The sequence below is a fragment of the Gadus macrocephalus genome, chromosome 19 (assembly GCF_031168955.1).
Source record: "Gadus macrocephalus chromosome 19, ASM3116895v1".
NCBI classification, from domain to species: domain Eukaryota; kingdom Metazoa; phylum Chordata; class Actinopteri; order Gadiformes; family Gadidae; genus Gadus; species Gadus macrocephalus.
Genome location: NC_082400.1, coordinates 9154100 through 9176964, shown reverse-complemented (window position 1 = coordinate 9176964; position 22865 = coordinate 9154100). Strand labels below are relative to the sequence as shown.

General features: G+C 39.0%; 1 protein-coding gene across 7 annotated transcripts in view; it reads left to right on the top strand.

Annotated features, from left to right (window-relative positions):
* The first annotated feature begins 4236 nt into the window (after positions 1 to 4236).
* Positions 4237 to 22865, top strand: part of znf618 (zinc finger protein 618) — a 31267-nt gene continuing 12638 nt past the window's right edge. For 3 of the 7 annotated variants that reach the window (XM_060038147.1, XM_060038144.1, XM_060038143.1), the window contains exons 1-7: positions 4237 to 4617; positions 11308 to 11669; positions 13612 to 13689; positions 14085 to 14129; positions 19258 to 19348; positions 20877 to 20965; positions 22011 to 22100. In XM_060038147.1, coding sequence (XP_059894130.1) covers positions 11336 to 11669; positions 13612 to 13689; positions 14085 to 14129; positions 19258 to 19348; positions 20877 to 20965; positions 22011 to 22100 — 727 coding nt within the window. In that variant the 5' untranslated portion in view covers positions 4237 to 4617; positions 11308 to 11335. The remainder of the gene's footprint in view (positions 4618 to 11307; positions 11670 to 13611; positions 13690 to 14084; positions 14130 to 19257; positions 19349 to 20876; positions 20966 to 22010; positions 22101 to 22865) is intronic. The other 4 variants (XM_060038142.1, XM_060038141.1, XM_060038140.1 and 1 more) reach the window with 4 other exon arrangements.

Genomic DNA, 22865 nt, shown 5'->3' with positions numbered 1-22865 from the left:
GGGAAGGAAAAGAGAGGTGAGGAGAGCAAGATGTAGAATGCAGTTTGTGCACTATAAAAATGTGTGCATTACATATTTCCAAATGGGTTGAGGCTTTTCCAAGCAGTGGAAAAGGGCACATCCCTGCAAAGAGAATGAATTTCCTGTTGGCTCCTGCCTTCCAAACTTACCTCAGACAACCGCACTCATTCTGTGAATGTATAGTGTGAGAGCATTCAGCAAAACTTGATGCCTCGATACTTGAAACTTGATTTAAGAACACCTTTGTAGTTACCACGACCCAGGCCTGGTTGAACGTGCTAAGCAGACATTGAAAACAAAACCAATTACTTTCAGTACTATCCAATTTCACGAATTAATGGTCAAAACCGGGTTGTCATGGCTACTAGTTTTACCCCCTGGTGTTGATGTGTGCAACGACAGGACTTATCCTTCTGTCTTGCCTTTGAGGTCCGTTACGTAGGACCACTGAAACGTTCTTCCAAAATGGCCACAGCAGGGAGTCAATGAATTCATGGGTCTGGGTTACATCACGCTTTTTGTGCTACGGCCTGTTTCTGATGGTGCTTCCTGAAACCAAGGGCAGAGCCACTCCACCCATCTCAAACCAGGAGGCTGGCGGGTAATTCCATCAACAAACTCAGGAGGTAGGGCATGAGACCGGAGGAAAAGGCCCAACCCAGGTTGGCCTTCTACGCCGCTGTGTAGCTTTCCTCAACAAAGAAAAAGACCCTGGGGTCCTCGGGGATGACACTGCAGATAAGTGGTGCACCGTGAGAGGCCAACACGACCTATCGGATAAAGTCTGGCTCCTGGCCATCTTCTTCTTCGCAGTGTCGGCCGTAACTCTCCTCTGGCTTGCCATCGCTGCATGCTAGGCCCAATAAGGGGCCCTATACAGTAGCTGCTCTGAAAACATCCCACTTTACCACCCCACCTACATGAATAGCATATACGTAGGTTGGGTGCGGTAATGGCTATGTTCTATTCAGGGGGTGCTACCAAAAGGTCTTCCCTTTATCAGCTAAATGATGGCTGTCTCCAAGGACACTGTTGTCCCGAGGCGTGAGGGGAACACTTACAATTCCTACAATTCTTTGGGTATGTGGTAGCAATACATGTGTCTGGCTAGATTTCTTATTTCACAGTAGAATTAGACATCTATCCTTCCCTATACTGCTAAAAGTTCTCATTAGAAACGATTGCTAGATGAAGATGGGGCTATGTCTTAAGAACACAGAGCTCCATATGGCTTGAAGAATAAGAGTTTATGTCCGTGTTTGAACATTCAGGCCCTTCTTGGAAATACGTTTCCTACACTTTCAAGTGCTATCCTCAGGGATGCTCTAGGTTTTTTGTTACCTGAAATTGAATCAAATATAACATATATTTTTTTAGGTTTCCATACGGCTCCACGTTTCAGGTTTCCATACGGCTGAAGATTCAACTGAGGAATTAGTTCCCTAGTGAATGAAAAAGAGTGCAACGTTTTATTTTACTAGCTCATCAAATTCATAACATTACTGACATTACTACAGCCATTGTTTAAGCACACTAAGCACAGGAGTCATTCATTATTTATATATATATAGATGTATCTATACATATATAGAGATTTATATATATATGAACATTTATATAGATATAGATTAATATATATATATATATATATATATATACATTCTGAATGACTCCTGCTGTGCTTAAGTGATGACGTGTTTAGTAATGTCTCAAATGTAGAGATGCTGATTAAAAAAAGATATAAAGCTTGGGACAAAAACGTATTTTGAAGACATCCATATCAACACTTGTCTATTAAAGTTACCCAATTAGGCTAACTAGGCAGCAAAATAACTTTCTTTCCCCTCCCCTCTAGTGGAAAACCTCATGAGCTTAATACAACTGAATTTGTTAATTTTTCACCCTATCCTTAATTACATATTCATAAGTGGGTAAATTTGCATTTAAGATTCCTACAACAGGTAAAAACTATAATGAGCGTGACAAAAACACAAAAAAACTATGTGAGAAGGAAAATAAAATAATAAAAAACCAAACAAATCACCAAAAGAACAATTGGACTGTACTTTTTTGTATTTTTATTTCAAAAATTACAACCTGGTTTGGACCATTATATTACAATGACATTATTATATATAATTTCTGAATTACTCCTGCTGTGCTTAGGTGCTTAAGTGATGACGTGTTTAGTTATGTTATGAATATGATGATGAATGAAAAAATTGCGTCGGTCAGAGTTTTCTTTTTCTAGCTTATGGCACGTGCCGTATGCTAGAAAAACAAAACACTGACCGTCGCAATTTTTCATAGATCCTACTTCTACTTCTGCTTCCTCAAATTATCCAGGGGCATTATCAGTGACTCTGCCTACCTGAAGGCCTAACAATTCACAAAACCGTATCGTAATAATGTATTAAGATACATTACTCACATGTGTCTTTGTACACTAGGGGTACACACCACACACTGTGCTAGACCAGCCCCGGAAAAAAGACACAATTCCAGACTGTATCCGATTATTAATGTTCATTTTTAATCTTATCATATTGTTAGGTATATATTACTTTGTAAACGTTGTATCTTTATTATATTGGGGTAAATTGAATCCTTCGATTATTTTGTGATGATTGATGTGATAAATTGTACTTAAAATGGAAAAGGTGAGGGTGTCACACCAGAATATCAATGACGATAACAATAATATAAAATACAACAATCTATATCATCATAGGCTACAAAATATTAATTCGATTTTAAATTCTAAATGAAATGCAAATCACGTGTGACAATATTCTTCATTACTGAAACTATGTTCAATGACATTTGATTTGACTCGATTCACTTCCTTTTTGTGGTTATAGGCTAGCTATCAAGTGAGTCAAGACAGACCTTACGCAACAACTTAACCAGTTGGTTATTATGTCCCCCCTTATAGAGGTCAGGTCATACAATGGCCACCCTAGCATGTGGCCAGGACATGCTAACAGGGTTCTAACTCTTACTATCCACCTTACACGTGATAATATAAAAAACGACCATGCCAACATGTGGGCCTAGCCTCGATTTTCAGTCTCTTTTGTGTGTACAAGTCAGGATAACCTGGAGGAAGACCCCCACCATGTTGGCTGGCCAATAGGGCAATAGGGTGGCCCTTGCTGTGATTGGGCCGGTTGCTCTTGGCACCAGAGCCACTTATAAAACTCTGCTTGACACGAGTCAGTGGACTGGATGTGGACCAATGGCTGGCTGCAACCACAGATGAAACGGAAGTGAGGGGGGAAAACCGGTAAAGCAACGGATCAGTCTATGTAGGCCTGATGAGGCATCGCATCAACAACCATCTCATCCTGACATACCTCAGAATACTAAAATGGTCCCTGGTTTTTGTGGTTAGTGTCGAACATGTATCTCAAATATCGAGCTGCTGATCATAAAAGATATAAAGCTTGGGACAAAAACGTATTTTGAAGACATCCATATAAACACTTGTCTATTAAAGTTACCCAATTAGGATAACTAGGCAGCAAAATAACTTTCTTTCCCCCCCCCTCTCGTGGAAAACCTCATGAGCATAATGCAACTGAATTTGTTAATTTTTCACCCTATCCTTACTTACATATTCATAAATGGGTAAATTTACATTTAAGATTCCTACAACAGGTAAAAACTATAATGAGCGTGACAAAAACACACAAAAACTAAATGAGAAGGAAAATAAAAGAATAAAAAAACCAAACAAATCACCAAAAGAACAATTGGACTGTACTTTTTTGTATTTTTATTTCAAAAACTTGATGGCCAGTCAAAGAATTCCCTTGGTTACACTCTAAAGTCAAATAAAGTTGCATTCTCTTCAATGGTAAGTATATGAACATGATGTTGCTAAACGATTTGAGGCAAAAATATGATAACGTCAATATTATCCCAATGCATCTAATACTGTTGGAAGCAATCTATTATATGGTATATTTCAGCTGGGAGATTGGGAAAGTACAGGTTGATGTTCATGTTACGAAGAGCCATTTATTTTGCATAACGTTTTGAATACAAATATTGTATAAGAGTCTCTGACTGTGATATATTCCTCTGTAGTAGTGTTATTGTGTGCGAATAGGCTATTTTAAACCTCATTATTACTTGCGTTGTAGCAACCTTCCTTTTCCCAGTGTAACGTTATTGTTGTCCATCCACTTGTTTCCCATGTTCTCCGAATATTTATTTATATATTTTTTTTTAACGTTGTCTAATATAGCTGCCCGGCGCTGCAATTTCGGAATCTGCCCTTGTATATGGCGGACGAAAATTTCCACACAGGAGGTATACTGCAAGAGAAACCCGTGGTAGTCCGAAAATGAGGCTTGCGCGGACTATGGAAACCTCGCGGAAACCAATCCTCATACGCCACGACCTATTGAAGAAAATGTAACGGCGCTGGTGTGGACGGAAATTAAGTTGTTTCGAATTTGAACATTTGGAATTTTCTACTAACTAATTTAAAATTTGGAAGAGGCGTTTGTGTGCAGCCAGCAGCCACCGCTGGTCGAAAAGGGGAGATTGCAGCTGAGCTGCCTCGCTTAATCTTCATCGTTTCGGGAGGTAAGTCGGAGCACTTTGGATATTCAAAGCATCCTATTCTTTCTAAATTAGGTCGTGTTATCACTCTGATTATTGTGCAGTCTGGCCGGGTTTGCACTGAGGATGAAAATGTAGCGCGAAAGGGTCCTGGGTTTACAAGACATCCCCAAATACTCTCAATCTGTTGATTTTTGACCGCTTTTATGCAAACAAAGTTTACGAAAAGGCTCCAACAATTGGGATATATTGGTGGGCCTGCTGTACTTGTGTAAATCATACGGGGCAGCCTATATTGGTTGTATTTTGGTAACTGGTAACATGAAGGACGCGAAGGGGTGGAACAATCTCAAACACAAAAACCTCCTGCAGCCATGTTTTGTGAAATTCCTGAAAATTTGATGAAACGTTCCTTTTTATAAACTATTTATTAACAATCTCTCTCTTTGATATCCCATCATAGTTGTTATAGACTGTCAGCGGTTAGAGCGTAACGTTACATTACCTACAATGTGCAAATGCTTTTTTTTTATTAAAATAAAATATATTTAGCGATGGAATTCGGTTCGATTCTAGCGCCACCTGTAGGTGGTCATTTCGAAAAAATTAAGAAATTGTAATTAGCTTAGTTTGTTTTCAAATGCAATGATGAGTCAATTCTATATCACACTCTCTTCAGAATCTGCTGTTAGGCATTATAATCATGCGTTAATGTCTTTATTTTGCACATATTTATAATTTAATGAAAACAATCACCTTGCATGTTTCAACATCTTTGTTATATATATAATGGAAGGCCATATTACTATAAATAAAGACACAATTGACTGTTTTAACGCTTTTAGGTCCACAACTATTTTTGGCATGTTCTGTTACTTGTGTATGAGTCCTGTTGGTTGAGTTCACCTGCTTTATAAAGCATAAAGCAACCTTCCTTTATAAATAAGGAATTGCAACGTCAATATTATTATGTAAGAGGTAATTTACGATAATAGGCCAGTGTGAGAGGAAGCCATGTATAGGGAATGTTAGAATGTGAAGAATGAAAATGACATTTTCATATTTTGTTGGTTCTATCCCAAATTTGAATTTTGACTTACATTATAGACCATAATAAAATACTGGCATATCAATAATGGAGAGGTCGTTTTTATGCAAATTACAAAAGAATTTCCATGGCCACTTATCCAAAAGGGGCCACAATGGGAATCCAGCCACTAACCCTGCCAGTGTTGTATCCACACTCTACCAGTAAAGATAAACAGGACTATCATAATAAAGTGTACTGACCTTGCATGAGGGGAAAGTTATGATGAACCTGGCTCCTTAATGGTCAGCTCCTTAATACAAATTTCCCTTTACAATTCAAATATTGCATTGACTTTATATGGCCTGTGTAAGGCTCTGTTAGTGGGCTAGCAATAACAGAACAGGACACTAACAGAGAGGCTAAGTCACACACACTTCACCATCATGTCTGGACCTCAGTAATATACAAAGTTGACTGGAATCAATGGAGCTCAATTATAATATCTTTAGATTTTGAACTAGATATCCATGTAACGTTCCTGGCAGGGTTTGTCTAATTTAAATTAAATGTTCCACATCAAGAAATAGGTAATTTGTTTAAAAGAGGTCATGGTTACAAGATGTGTAGCCAGTCAACTAGAGTTAAGTATGGCTCAAAGAGGGATCAGAAAGCAGCAGGAGTAACTTTGATGACAGTGTTTAGGCGATTATGTTTTCATATTTTACTAAATTAAAGCTTTTTGATTTAGCTCTGGGGAGTCCCATGCAACTTCTTCTGTTTTCTAAGGTCCAGGCTTGATGCATGAGGGGCAAAATATTTTCCTCTTCTCTTATTTTATAGTGATGCTAAGCCACACCGACATTCATCCCTAATTTAAAGTCGCTGTGCTTGAACTGTGCAAGCCAGCAACACCAAAAAGGACATCATCATCCCACCCCTTGCGCAGGGTTCATACGGCAGTTTATCGCGTGTCATAGTGCACTGAACACCGATGTTACTGTGAAATGGCCACTACAAATTCCATGGCTTTGTGTGGACTGGCCACGCACATCATAGCGACTATTAAGCCTGCTTTAAACAGGTTGTTATAGGTTATTCAAGTCAACCAATATTTAGTTCCTTAGAGGATCATAAGTCTTGGCCAAAGCAAATGTCTGATGTGCTATTTTCAGAGATTACACCTTCATATTTCAGGATTTTGGTAGTGGTTTGTCAGACTGTCTCATACCTCCCATGTATTCAGCAATTTGAAATCACAAGCTATTGCCATACCATTGCAAATAAGCCCAAGATGCAATCCCTAAGGTCACTGCAATCATTTGACTTCAATTAAAAAAAGGACCTCGAAAATTGAGGGCTAGGTTTATCCTGGTATCTTCATGCCCACTGGTTATCTAAGAAACCACAATGACCTCAGCAACAATCAAACGGTGGAGCCATCTCTTCTCAAATGTTGATTAACATAGTGGGATGGTATCCTTCGCTTTTTAAGTTGACTTGTAGGCCGTTGTTTCGTTTAAAGAAAATGTATTCCGTCGCTGTCAATGTAAGACATTGGCTAACATAAAGCCAAGTCTATCTCACTGCTAAGTATTAGTGTATTAGTGTGTGTGTGTGTGTGTGTGTGTGTGTGTGTGTGTGTGTGTGTGTGTGTGTGTGTGTGTGTGTGTGTGTGTGTGTGTGTGTGTGTGTGTGTGTGTGTGTGTGTGTGTAATTTGTTGTAAACGAAGCAACGTATTTCAACACAACCATAAACTGTTGTTAGGGCTTATACTTTTTAGTATTCTCCAAGGCGTGTTAGAAAATGGCATCACTTAAATTATGCTCCAGGGGAAAGGCTTTTCAGGCTTTGAGGCTGATGCATAAAAAAAAGAAATCTGTGCATTCTGCACATATTGTGCCTACCGTTCCCTTTTGAAAAATCAACCTTATTGCTCTCATGAATAATGCAGAAGGACATTCAATTGCTGCAGCTATAAAAAATTAGTGCTGTTTACTCGCGGTAGTTATGTACAGAGAAACAGACAGCATTTTTTTTTTTTTTTTTTTTTTTTTTTTCTCAAAGGCTGAGCAGAACCGCCTTGCTTGTGTTTCAGAAAAATACAAATTTTTCAGCAAAGCAAATCTTATTTCACTGAGTGAAAAGGGGAGGGGGAGGTGGTTAAACTCCCAGGGGTTTAATGAATCCATAAATCACAATAGTGGCCTGGTATGCTACGGCTGCCTCAGCTCTGCAGTGTAATTTTGATTTTCATCAAAAATTTAATCTGCCAGCCTACAAGGGCTTAGCTGCAGACGGAGGAAGCTGCCCTGAATTTCTAATTTTAGGGGCCCTGATCTTTGAGGATTTTTTTTTGGTGTAATTCAAGTCTCTGCTTTTCAATATCTCTTGTTATTAAATTTTAATTCATGTCATTAACATATAGATTGAAAAGTTTTTTTTTATTTTTTTAAAGGCGGCGGTTTCAACGTGTAGGCGAATGGAATTTTACTAGCTGACATCGTTTTTTTCCCTCCAGAATGTTTAATGTGTGTGTGTGTGTGTGTGTGTGTGTGAGATTCATTGAGGGAGTCATCCATTTCCCTGCATTATTGCTTTGTGAAATGTTGTATGTTTCGTACGCACCATCTTGGGGGAGACATTTATTGCATAGGACATGAAATGTGCATTTGATTAAAAAGAGAGGTTGATATTTTTACTGGATATTTTGAATATGCAGTGTTACAGTGAAGCCCCCATCACACACACACACACACACACGCACACGCACGCACGCACGCGCGCGCACGTACCTCACTCACAAAACAGTTGGGGAAACTCAAAGGAACCTAAAACAACCAAGAAACTTACTGTGACATAACCGGTAGTCTTTGACATGTGTCATATGACATGAATCATGTCAGGTTACTTTATTGCTTTAGATTTGATTCACCTACAGGCTGATTAGAAACTCCAATGAGAACCCAGGATAGCAAGATTATGAGGTAAAATGGAATGGGTCAAATTATTAGCAAAGTATATTGAAAAAATTGAATACACTTCGTACCTTTGCGGCAAGGAGTAAAAATATACCGTCCATATATAGGGCAATTATTTTAAGTAGCACAAAAACAGCATAGAGGAGAAATGGTCTCTGTTGTGACCAACCGTTTACATAGTATGTACCAAGTATGTTGTACCAATTTCTTGCACATTGTGGTTATTATGCATGGATCCACAAACATATTTTTGTGAAGAATAACTTGCATATGTTAACCTAATCTAATTTGATGTTTATAGATTTGAGAGGGGGGGGGGGTCTATTTCTATTCATGTGTTTACACATTTAATTTCAATTCAAATTTCCATAATGTTCTTTTGCAAGGGCAATATCGACAATGGATGTGATCGATGCTTTGAACTTAATTTCCTGTCTTGACTCCAGCATTTCCCCTGGGGGGGACATACCACTAGAAAACTGTTTCATTGGATTTTGAGACAACAGTTTCCCAGAATCTTGTTAGAGAACCGTTGCATAAAGTCATGCATGGACAGGTCATTGTTGGGGTGGAATGTTCATGTTTTGAACTTGTGATAGAAGGACATAACAGAATAAATCTATCAACCAGCCTATTCAAAATCTGATTTAACTTTGTTATTCTTCTGTGCCGTCTCAGTTCTTTGTAAAGAAGTGCTGAAAAGAGTAACTATAGGGAAACAAATTCAAAGCAATATGCAATCATGTAAGCAAACGCAAACCCTATTAACATGGACATTGATAGATTAAAATGAATGCCCAAAGGTACTTTTGGGGTTAGAGTTTAATCTAGGAGGTAAAACAGAGTTAATATGCTGTTGTCAACAGCTTTCACATTAGCTTAAAAGAGAAAGTGATTGGTTATTTGCTGACAACAGAAGATTTTGGTTTTCTCCTTGGTTCATCACACAAGCTTTAACTTAATACTCAAAATATTTTTTGGTGGAATTGGTCTGGCACTTATTGTTCTTGCTTGACTTAAAGTCAATAATGCATCTAGTTTTAAATGTTTTAATTTATCTTTCTGCTACTCTGCTTTGAAGTAGGTGAACTATACGGATAACACATCAATTTATGTGCTAATATGTTGCCACCGACCAAAAGAAGAGTGTATTATTATTATTATCCCACCTATCGACTCGTCTAGCTATCAACAGCCAAATAACACTTCCCCTTTTGCCTGGAAGCCAGCAGTAGTCAGCATAATACATTATTCAGATCAATTTGACGGTCACTTATATATTTAATGTAACATACATTCAACGCAGGTGCAAACATCTTGCTAGGCCTACTGTGTATGCATTGGGGGTCGAACCAAGTACCTTTTTCTTTTAGCTGGGAGCCAAACAACCTTCGTATTACACTGTCCTAGATGGGTGGTAGGATGGATGTGGCTGATCATAACAGGCTTTTTTTTGTATCTCTGGTCGACAATGGATGCTTTTGTTAATTTGTTAATAATTGTCTGTTTTGTTCAATCTAAATTATGATATGATTGAGCAGTGTTCTCTCTACTGTGATGTCTGAAGATATAACGACATGCAGAAACAGAGCAACACATTTATGGGTAAATATTATCCAGGCATTGTGTGAACATTTTCAACCATTGATTCCATTTGTATGGGAATGTTATTAAACAATATGTTTTAAAATTGCTAACACAACCTTTATTTTTTAGATTATAAAAATATAGGTGTGCATTTTGGTATGTGAGGTAGCTTTTGGCAGTGCTAGATAAATGCTCACTTGAAGAGGTGTTTGTTCTCTCCCCATTTGGATCTTTTACGATTCCCATGCATTAAATGTGAGGAAATTACTTTCAACACATAGCTGCCAGGACCTTGTTTTGTTTTTGTGTAATGAATTTCTGAGGAAAGGTATGCAGCAGGCTATGAAAAACAACACCCACATTATATTGCCGTGCTTTGTTTTCTGTGCTGAAGACCAATTTACCTTATTTGTACAACATCATTCATTTTGGCACACTCCATTGTGAGCGCATGCACTATTCAATGGCTGGCCGCTAAAGTAGAAAGATGTTTAGTAATTTTAGATGTTTTTGAAATTGGAGCACTCGTTGTGCTAGAACGCCTGTTCTGCCTGCAGGAACCGTAGGTCTTCTTGACATTAAAGATCACCTATAAAATATGAAACCAGCACCGTGCTTCTCTTCAAAGCTAATTGCATACAGTAACCATCGCTGCTTTTTATTCCCTTTGCAAAGTCACCCTTTTAAGTTTTCAGCGTACCCTTTCATTTTTTTGGGGTAACTTTTTCCACCATGGCAAATACTATGTGTATTTGAAAAACCAGGCCTTGATGTTATATTTAGAAAAAGGTTAGCATAATTGCCTCAACGTGTTCACTTCTGGAATAGAATGCAGCTAGAAACTATACATAAGATGGTAAAGATGCAACTTCGACTCTGGGCTGTTAAATTTGAGCTGTGAGGTTTGGACTGTTATAGGTAAAGAACTGGCTTTAGTTGTAGTATGGACTTTTCCCACTTCTCCCTTTTCAAATGTTTCGTCGTGATTGATGCAGTCATACATTCTAATGTAATTCTACCTCCCTTTCCCTGTGCCTCTCTTCCTCTAAACATCTCTCCCTCTCTCTCTCTCTATACTTCACTCTCTACCACTCTTTCTACCTCTCTCTCATCTACAGTATCAACACCCCAGACGACCCATCCGCCATGAGTGCCCAAAAGGCGGCCAATCCTGGCACAGGGTTGGCAGAGGCGGCTGGGGGCGGGGCCAAAGGTACCCCTGCCTCTACCTTGACCCCGACCACTGCTACATCGGCGCCAGCAACTGTCGGCACGTCGACCAAATCGCCGGTCCAGCTGCCAGTCACGGTGAAGACGGAACCGGGCACCACCAACGGCAAAAGGGACGACGCCGACCCAGCGGAGATCTGCGTGGTGATTGGTGGAAACGATGTGGGGGGCGGAGCTCGTGCAGCGCAGACCCAGGGTATGTTTACCCATGGTACCCCTCCTCCAACGAAGAATACAGACTCATGCATAGGTGTGTGTGAATATATTTACATGTGTATTACCCGACATCTCTGCTGTTTGCCGTTTTCTGATCAGGGCAGGTAGAGTCGAACAGTGCTGAGGGGGCAGGGTGACGTAGTGGCTGCAGGGTCAGTGACTCAGAGCCCAAAGGTCCTGGGTTCGATCCTCATTGTCCATTCTACCTGTAGGCATCCTCGAGCAAGATGCCCCTAAGCCCTATCCTGCAACTTAAATTTTTCAACATGATCGTGGTTATAAATGAAAGTGTCTGCCGTGTGACTATATTGTAAAAGAGGAGGCCTTGAAATGTTGAAGTCAGATCGATTTTTTTTAGATTTTTAAAGCACTTTTTTCGTATTAAATGTAGGTACGCCTGCACTATATCACTTTTTCAATGGTCCCATTGCTTTAGGTCAAAACTGGTATTCGTTCAACTTGATTTACAGAGGAATTGAGCCTTGGGTGGTTGTTTTTATTCTTTGAGACATAATAAAATAATTGGAATTTCAAAGAACAAAACCCATGGCCTCAATGGAAAAGAAGAGTTGCATAGGGCAGGTTCCAGCAGACAGTCATCCAATTCAGATTTAGTGCTTCTAGGAACATCTGAGATTATTCAGGGTTTATAGTGGTTCTATACCTATTATTTTTAAATGTACATTTTTGTCATTTAGCAGAGGCTTTTATTTAAAGCGACTTGTGAGTTTGGCTGAAAATGAGAAGTGTAGACTCAAACCGTGGCTGAATTCCCCTATCAAGCTAAAGACACAGCATGGACACGCCTTGTGTTGTCAAGACCAACTTATCATGGTCGGCAGGTGCCCTCTAATTTGCTGACTTACTTTTCATACTGGATGTGCATCTTTATAGAAAACAGCCGTTATTGTCATCTAGTGTGCAATTTATTTCAAAAGATTGGAGGCAAGATGGCCACATAAAAGTATAAGCAAATGTCCCTGAAATGTGAGTCTTATCTGGGGGAAAAATAGTGTTGCCTTTGAAGAGGCGGTGAATTCTCCCACTGATTGCAGGGTGCTGAGGAAAACTCAAGCACACTTGCAGAGCTTGCCGTCGTTACTCTTCTGGCTCATTGACTGAATATTAGCACCAAACTACGAATAATATCTGAACAACATCTGTGTGTTTTCGGATCGAATTGATTTTTAGAAAGCCATTGTAATCAGTTCTATGGAAATAGGAGTGATTTGTTTCTGTCGACTGACTGTGTATGTGTATTTTATGTTAACATGTTGGTGACCTAAAATAATACCAATTACTAGGCTAGTCATACATAGTAAATTATGAGAAAATACAGAGTTGCTCAAACACTGTCCTCAACGTTACTCCCGTTGCTGTTTGCAGTCTTGTACCAATAACATATTTTCAACAAATTCCTGTATGTGGTAATTAATATTATAATTAGACAAACTCTAAAATTAAAATAGACGCTTTTCAAATGTAGCTGCGTTTGACTCTTTGGCGTTCAGATGGGCGTGGCTTAGCTACTCTATGTCCAATGTGCACAGACTGCCTGTCAGTCATATACTTCACAGTCTGTGCCAAGAATGAAATCCCTTGTTTGATAAAGCCAGTCAATCCCTGAAATACAGTCTTATGTCCGGAGACAGTTTGTGTATCTTAAACAAACAACTTGCTATATGGCGGCCTGGGGCCAAATTCCATGGCTGCCTCAGCCAATCAATGTTTGCTATCGGATTGGAAACGCTTAGAATTCATATGCCTTTTTTAAATGGTGCAACTGCAAAGCGAGGCATGATTGTGGGTTTCATCCACAAACATGTGGATCGAAATGAAATGACATCTCATCAGATTTATTTTGGTATCAAAATGTTTGCATTGTGATATGTGTGTAGAAAATGTGCTTGTTTGTGTAGATGCTCTTTACATAAGATGTTGTCCATGTAACCTATTTCTCTCTCAATCCCCTGTAGGCTCCTATGTGTGTAGGGTATGTGGAAAGAAGTACAAGTACTACAACTGTTTTCAGACCCATGTCAGGGCACACAGAGGTAAAGCACATGCTTTCTATCGATCTTTGTGAAAAGGCTATGGCGCAATTTAATCCCAATGCACTCACTTGATGGTCCAAAACAATTGTCCGAAAGGATCTGACGCTAGCTGGATAGTAGATGCTTTTGCATAGTTATTTTACAGAATGTCATTGGAATTCATTACCTGGTAGATCTAGACCAAATGACCAGTAGCCCATTTATCTGAATACAGATAGTCTAGTACATTTGTCTTTCAATAGCCATATTTTCATCTTTAATTGGATTAGCAGATTGTTTTGATATATTTTGTAAATATTCCTATGTGTAATAATATTGCTGGTCCAAAATATGTGCAAGACCATTTTTCAACGACTTAAATTATTTCTTACATGTGCATCTTTTTCTCATTGCAGAAACAAATACAGTTGTTGGAGAGGCCTTACCGCCAGCTCCCAGCAGTGAGTATCAAACTGTAAAACTGCAATATAACTACCACGCTATTTATCAAAGATTGTTTCAGCGATGTCTGGTGACGTCACTTCTGTTGATATTTAAAGCGAGATCCCAAACAAGCAGAGCCCGCTCGCCCCCCCCTTCCGCGTTTGCATCCAGTAAAAACTATCATGAACGCAGCGCAAAACCCCACAACACCCAGCCCTTGTCGGTGATTGGTTGGAGTTCTATTTATTTTGGTTTTGAGTGGTTGGTAGTACCATTTGTTTTCGTGTGCGATCTCTGAGCATGGTCTGCCTACAGAGACGCGTTTTATTGACGGCCTGCTTATGGGGTGGGCAGCTAGTGAATCGTGAGGAAAGATCAGATGAATAAGATCACTGATGTTTCGGCCTAGAATCGCTGATACAACCTTTAACGAGCCCGCTATACAGACTATTAATTTCTTTGAGGCTTCCTAATTGGTTGGATTGACGACGCATCTTATTTAAACGTATTCAATAGATCCTCTGTACAGCGAACAAACACCGGGGTGGTGTTTCACACAAATTATGGGTCTCATCTTTTTTTAACTAAAAATGAAAACTTTTCACATCTCCTAGTAGGGCTGGGCGATTAATCAAATTTGAACACGATTTCGATTTTAGCGTCTAACGCAGGGGTTCTCAAAGTTTTGACAACTGAGGGCCAATTTAGGAACCCAAAATTTGACTGAGGGCCGCCAAAGGAAAAAAAATGTTGCCGGGAAACGCCGTCAGCATCCCAGTGGTGAAAAAAAACATTGCACCCGCACCGTGGACCTCTGGGAGTGAGGTCAAGTGAGATCTAAATCATGAAACTGAGGTTCACCCTTTCAAAGTAATGTACAGCCGGATTAAAACTAAAAAATGTAAAAGGATTTAATTGAAAGCTAGAGAGTCGAATTTTCTCTTTATATTTATTTATATTTGTTTAAATTAATATTGATTAAAAAAAAAAAATATATATATATATATATATATTTTTTTTTAATAACTTACATAATTATGTATGTCATTGCGGGCCGCCAGGAATGATTCCGCGGGCCGCACTTTGAGAACCAATGGTCTAACGCAAACAAAACTAATATACCGGTAATCAAATTTTCGATTAGAATTTTCGAAGTTCTCAGTTTCAAAGTGTTTTTTGGGAGAGACATGCTGAATATATTTATCATGTTTTCAAACTCAAAAATAATCGTTTGAATAATGATTTCAATATTGACCAAAATAAGATTAGAATCGAGAAGCCCTATCTCCTACCTTGTAAAGCTTAAGAACATTAGTATTGTAAGTAGTATTCACCATCCAAATGTAATTAACATAACCTCCTGCATTTAGAAATGGGAACAGCTGGCAAGTAGTTTGATTTTGGCACAATCAAATCAAATCTCATCTTGGCACAATTAGCTATTTCTTTACTTGGAAATGGGTCATATTTTGAAAGTAAGCTGTTTATTTCATATTTTCTTCAAAGCTAGGGTAGGCCATTTGGACAAACCAGCCAGAGTAGGCCTTATTTTTTTTTAAAGTATCTAAACCAACAAAAAATCCCTTCAGGCCTCCCTCCAAAACTAATCCCAAAAAAACATGACTAGCTAGCTAGCTTTAGCAATAGGTCTGCCCAGCATTTTGGAAACCTGTCGGCCACCTGTTTGAAGATCTGTAGCCAGGTAGGGAGGTAAAGAATCATTTCATTCAGGCTGAGTGAAATGATCAATGCCTCTGACAGCAACAGATAACAGATCTTTGTCCTATTTTTGTCAGAGCATTTGCTTTACTGATTGCTGTCGGGATGTAAATAGAATTTTGACAAATAGCTAAAACATTAAATGTACTGCAAAAGCTTTAAGTATGATAAATATTACAACTACTTAGTATTCACAGCAATTGTTGACATTCTGACGATCAAGACTTTTTCTTTCATTCTTTTTTTTATACATTTATTCCGACTGTGATAGATGCTTTTGAAAGGTGTACATCTGTGTTCACATTTGCACTAAAGAAATTCTATATCCAGTGCAAAAATCCACTGGGTGTTCATCTAGGACATACCTAAATATACGGTTTTATTGGACTGTTGATCTAATTTGGTCTCAGCATAAAGCTCTCTTTAGGCTGCTTTTGGCTCCGTCCCGAAATGCGATCCCTTTTCACTATGAACGTTTTAGTCCCATTCAACACATCCTCCCGGACATGGAGCAGAGCACCACTCTGATGCTCTGAGGTTGTCTGCATGCTTTAATTTTTGAGAAAATGACATGTTACGAAGAAAAGCTTTTGCACTTTGAATTAGAAACTACAAGCCAAGAATTAGCCTTAACCAGTAACCTTCAAAGAATATGTGTGTGTGTATGTATGTATGTTAGTATGTGTGTATGAATGTAATTGTTTGAAGGATATGGCATGATAGGTGATAAAAATCGGTTGTTTTTCGGGATGGACTTTTTTCAATGCTCTGTGTCATAATTGTACTTCAAGTGATGACACAAATGCATGTGTTCTATTTAGGACTGACTAATAGCACTCCCTGCCCCCCTGCTTCTTGATTCTCTTCTGTCTTAAATGTGTTTTTCTGCCCGCCCACATACACTTCAACAATAAGAAAAGGAGAAGCAGAAAAGCAAGTTGCGGCTTCCGCTGGCTAATTACCGGCGTCACTGACCTGCCTTTAACAGGCCGCCGTCTGCAGTCCGCAGCAACAAAGGCCCGTTCTGAATAATGATGATAATCACTTGACTACATTTCACTTTGTGTACTCTCTTCTCTGTACTGAAAAGACGCCTTGCATAGATCTGCCGAAATAGCATAATTAAAGTAAAAACCTAAATATAAAACGTGACAGTCATAAAATTAAGTGTCAGTAATATAATGAGTTGGTGCGAACCATTAACATTGATGTGAGCTAGTTGTGTGTTTTTTGGGCAGTTGCTTTGAAGGGGGGCCTGCTATCATGATATAGCTTACTCTTGCTGGTTTCTCCAAAACAACACATTTTACTTTTCGGAGGTATCCAAGGTATTTCTGAACAAGACTCTACACTATCCATTTTTACGCCTTCTTCTAAATTAACTTGAATGTCTGCTTGATTTGTCAACATGTTCAGTCGTATTTGCGCCAGACACTTTGCACACCGGGAGCCAAGCGATCAATGGGTTCGGGGGGGGGGGGGGTTACGAACACTTCTGCCATGTGTTGTGGGCACACAAAAACAGTTCAGTCAAAAGAGATATGACCTCACCTGACCCTGCCCATCTGAACCTGCCCCAACCCACACCCACCAGGAGTACTGGTGGACGATACAGGAAGCCCCCTCTAGGGACTGGTGCGATAGACTAACCATAGACTAGCAGAACAGTGTTTGGTTAATATTCTGATGGACTCTCTCATCTTTTCTTCAAGAAAAGGACAATGAAAGGGAAGAAAGGGGCGGGGTTTGAACTTTTGCAATGAAGATGGTAGTTGTGCAAACAGTGGTTCACGACAGCTTTTTGGCAGGTTTGATTTTTACCCACATTGTTTTGAAATACTCTGTAAAAAAACTTTCAAAATAAGGAAACTGCATAGGTGAAGTATAGCACAGATTCTATGCTTAAAAAATAGCGGTACAAACTTTCTGAATTTGAAGATGACCATGTAGACTTTATTTTCGGAAGACCTACAAAGACCTATTGTGTGTAAATGTGGATTTTCTTTAGCAAGGGTCTACAAGGCCTTGATATCTCACCAAGTCCCCAGAGCCAAATATAGCCTTATCCCCAACAGACCAGGAAATCTTTCTCAACAGCACTATGAGGAATTTAGCTCGCCGTTGTTAATACCACAGCGTCATTAAAATATTCATACGACTCGCATATGGATTGTATAAGGGAGCACATTGCTTGAATTTGACATGTGGCAAGGAATAAATTAAACGTGCACTGTGTTACCGTTTCCACTGTTGCCATCACTTTTTCGTTCAAGATTAGATTTCCTTGCCTTTTTTTTTTTTAACCTTCCCACACTAAATAGATTTTTTTGTGAAGGAGAGGGGGGGGATAAAAACATCCCTGGGTTGATTGAGGCGTTGTCGCTAGATTTTTATACCTTCAACGTCCTCATAATGTCAAATAATTGTATCAAAAGTGATGGCAGAGCTAAAAAAATAAAGTGACTTGGTGCATATTTAATTATGTTATGAGTTGAAGTATGAAACCAGGAGAAAATAAACTAAACTTGTTATCAAAGATGTTTTAAAAGTTGAATCGTCCTCCACGTCAATACGTAGGTCCATCTTGTTTTCCGTACACGACAGTCAAAGGCCACAAGCTAAGCACGACGTTCAACTATAGACGATAATTATTATATCATTCTTTGTCTGAAACGTATCAAATTTGTCATTGATCGTTTCTGCTATTTGTGGGTCGATTGTTCACTTTAGTTTCCGAAGGCAGCATTAATTAAACAATGACGGCAGATTAAAAGTGTTACCAGGGGGCTTAGTTCTGTCAGATGTTGCCAACAGAGCTATGATTTGATTTGCCAGTGATTGATTTGGCTTCTCCGTGGCTCTTTTACGAACGTGCCTCGACAATAGCTTGTTTAGGAATGATTCACAGGCCTGTTCTTTTGTGCGGATCCTCATTCAGAGCTAAACTATAATGTAATCTAGCAAATTAGCAGATAGCAATTAGCTAGCTCCCTCTGTTCCCCTTTACCCTCTTCAAAGCATCAACCAGAAACACAGCACTTTATGGAAGGGTTTTTGTTTTGTTTTCAAATGCCTTCTTTTGCCGTGTTCTTTGAAGTGATTCACTTTGGTCAATTTTCTTTGATAACATTTGTATTCTAGTTGTAGTCGCACTCCCTGCCAAATTTTAAATGGAAATGAATGGGTACAACTTAAATACTTTCGGAATAATTTTGAAAGACCCTGCTCCTTTTGTGATTGACTGTATAATAGTTTGTTAAACAATGGCCATATGAATATTCACATACTATCAGTTGGATTAAATCCAAGGTGAAATATGTGCTATTTATCTTTTCATTCCTTCTACCGGCTACCGGACAATAAATATGCAATCTTTGTTGACCATCAAAAGCAAACCAAAAATGAATGTCCTGTCTCCCTATCTAGATAACTTCCGGTATTCGTGTGACATCTGTGGGAAGAAGTACAAGTACTACAGCTGTTTCCAGGAGCATCGGGACCTGCACGCGGTCGATGGTAAACACCATGCTAATCATTTCTCTCTATATATATATATATATATATATATATCAGTGGCGGCTGGTGGTTTTTAAAGTGAGGGAGGAAGGACTGCGCGCTTGGTTGCCATTGGCCTGCTTGCACTGTTGGTGTATGGTGGCATAAGAATGTGAGACTCAAGTTGTTTCAGGGTGTTTTGGTGAACTACAAAATAGCAGGGAGGGAGTTATGTGAACAAAATGTATACAAAGCCACCAGTGGCATCACTGTAATTTGAGAAGGAAAGGATGCAAAGCATATTAGTCAAATCAGGCCTACTATTGATTTGTAAAAGTAAATAAAAAAATCTGGGCCTATTATTGGGCCTATTTTTGCCCTCACTGACTGAAGTTATTTAGCTATGTTTATTTTCAGTTACAATTGCTTGTAATGCTACCAGTAAGTCATGCGTACCTAGCAAACCATGTAGCACTCACAACACTGACGTTGCCATTACTTCTGATGACCTTGATTTTGGGAAGTGGTCTACCTCTTTCTGAATGAATGGAATGTTTTTTGTAATAAGACGTTAACAATGTCCTCCGTTTCCAATGTTTCCATTGTGCATTTAGGATCTCGCTATCGCAGATTTCACTTGCTCTGCGTCTCTCAGACTGAGCACCGCGGCAATGCAGACCGGGTTTGTTATCGACAACGTTGCCAGATTGGGCAGATTTCCCGCCCAATGATAATATTTCCAGCCTAACATGGTTAAAAGTAGCCCAATTGGGTGGGAAATCGGACCAATCTGGCAACACTGCTCAACATCCAGGGATCCTGCTTATTGGTTCATAGCGCAGACGGATAGATTTTTGCGCAAATCAGACCCCTTAAGGTCCCACCCACTCAGAGGAGGATTTTCCTCCTCTCTCCCATTGAAACCCATGTTATCCACCGGCCGCCAGTACTTTCGGGAAAATGAATGGGAGTCAACGGAGAAGGAGGGAGGTCGTTCCTCCCTGAAGTAATTGTCAATAGGCGATAGGGGGTGCTAATGTCCCTTTACCCAGGGAAACGAACATTATATATTCAAAGGCAATAAAGTAGTCATATTTAAGGGCATTAATTCATTACAATAGTCGGGGCAATCTAAATTTTTTATTCTCAACAATGTTAGGGAGGATCTTCCTCCCTCTCCTCAATGGAGAAGCCTCCACTGATATATATATATATATATATATATATATATATATATATATATATATATATATATATATATATATATATATATATATATATATATATATATATATATATATATATATATATATATATATATATATATGTGTGTGTGTCCATCAATACAATACTAATTCATGCAAGGCATCTAGGGATGCATTTTACTTTCATTAACAAATAACAAACAAATTGTTTTTTGTTGTTGGGGAAAAAAGCAACCCGTTATAAAGAATTGTTATAGAAATTAATTGAAAATAACAAATATTGTGGCAATTCCACGACCCATGTACAAATGACAAGATGTTTATCTTGTCATTTGTGCTTTCTGGCCTCTCAGATCCGTACGAGCAGGTGGGGTTACCGGTGGAAGACATTAAGGAGGGAGAGCCGGTCGAACCCTATCAGAAGATTGGACCAAGTAAGACCTCATGTGGATGTTTATGTGTTCAAAGGATGCAGCTTTGTGACGCCAGGCAATACATAGTGCAGAACAGGATCCCATCCAAAACAAAACTATACATACTATTCTATACACATAAGCAAAGTTTATTTGTTGAAATAAACTTTGGGTAGCTCTATATTCCGACAGGCATCACTGAGTCAGGGACTTGGTCAGGGACATAGGTATCCCGTTCCCAATTTGTCCAATCAGGAGAGAGAACTCTAGTTTAGCTGTGCATGTTCACTGTCAGGTAGCAGGATTTCAGTCTTGATTCACAATGGGGTAACACACAAAGCCACCTCCCAGAAGTGGCTAACAAAACCAAACATGCTCATCGAAAAACGAAAAACCAAAAAAATACAAATCTGTCAGGGAAAAGAGGCAGGAGACATGTAAGAGCCACATATACAGTTGTGTGGCCTTCGATCGGTGGGAAAGCCTGTGGGTGGGAGTGCTAACTGCAAAAACTGCAAAAAAAAAGTCACCCAAAATGACGATTTACAGGCACTTTAAATATACTATTTGTGTTAAATAATGCAGGATTTCGTTTGATTCGTGACCCCAATTTTTATGTTGACTCCACTCTCTGCTTTAAAACATCCACTTTTTTTTGGGACTCCGGCTCCAAACCAATGAATCCAAATGATATTTTTTTTTTTTAAAGAAGCTTCTTACACTTGACAAAACATTCAGTTGAGTGACTTGAGTTATAGTTTATGTTGCCCTCAATCCCAGTTAGTCTCACACATTATCAACTCCCCTTAAGCCTAAATCAACTAAAGGGCATGTAAAAACTTAGGCCCGAAACTCAGAGGGAAGGAACCATGGGAAAGTACACACTCGAGGGATCCCTCGTTCCAGGGGTAGTTAGGTTTTCAGTATGCCCAATGGGCAGTCGTAAAGGCAGCATGAGTCAAAACCAAAACAAATGTTACGTAAGATTACGTCATTAGAAAATATTAGATCAGCAATGAGTTGCTTACTGATTTGCCTCGCTTTTTGATCTGATTTTCCCTTTCAGAAACGGGGAGCTATGTGTGTGAGGTTTGCGGCAAGCAGTACAAGTACTTTAACCCCTACCAGGAACACGTTGCTCTTCACACACCGATGGGTGAGCACTTGTATTATCAAATGAAAGTTGCATGTCAAATGAAAAAGGAAATGGCATTACATCGTGCAGCACTGCACCATATGCCCTTTTATAAGGGGTAAGGACGGTTTAGTGGCTTGGGGTGTGGTCTCCCAGCTGGAAGGAATTGGGTTCCATCCCCCATATCTACAGTCCAACCCGTAGCCGTCCTTTAGCAAAGGTTCCCCCCCCTACATCTCCTCAGTGGCTTGTATCTAAATATGAATACATCAAATTCTAAATCTGTCTGCTATTTGACTGAATAGCCCTGATAAATACCATTCATGTCATTTCTATAAGATGCTTTACAGGCTGTTCGAAATTTGTTTGGCTGTTTTTTTTTATGGAATTCTAATTGGCTGTAATTTTTTTTTTTTTGCGAATGCAGCGACACAGTAAATGCTTTGAATACGGGAGTGCATGCAGGGAATTACATTGTTACTGTAAAACTATACTGCCATCGTGTTTTGATATCTTATTTTTCTATTTATGATTCCAGATGTACAGAACATTTGATATTTTGTATAAGTTAAATTAAAAACAATTTATTTTTGGATTTCATATTGTTAGACGTACACAATCCAACTGTGAATGAGACAAATTCCTTGTGTTGCCCAATGGCTTTCAGGTCAGGGCATGAGTTCTTGAAATCCCACCAATATAATTCCATACATAGTCATTGAACATAAATGAAAGACACAAAAAAAAGTGGATGGATTGAATCTGATCCTCATAAGAAAGACTTTT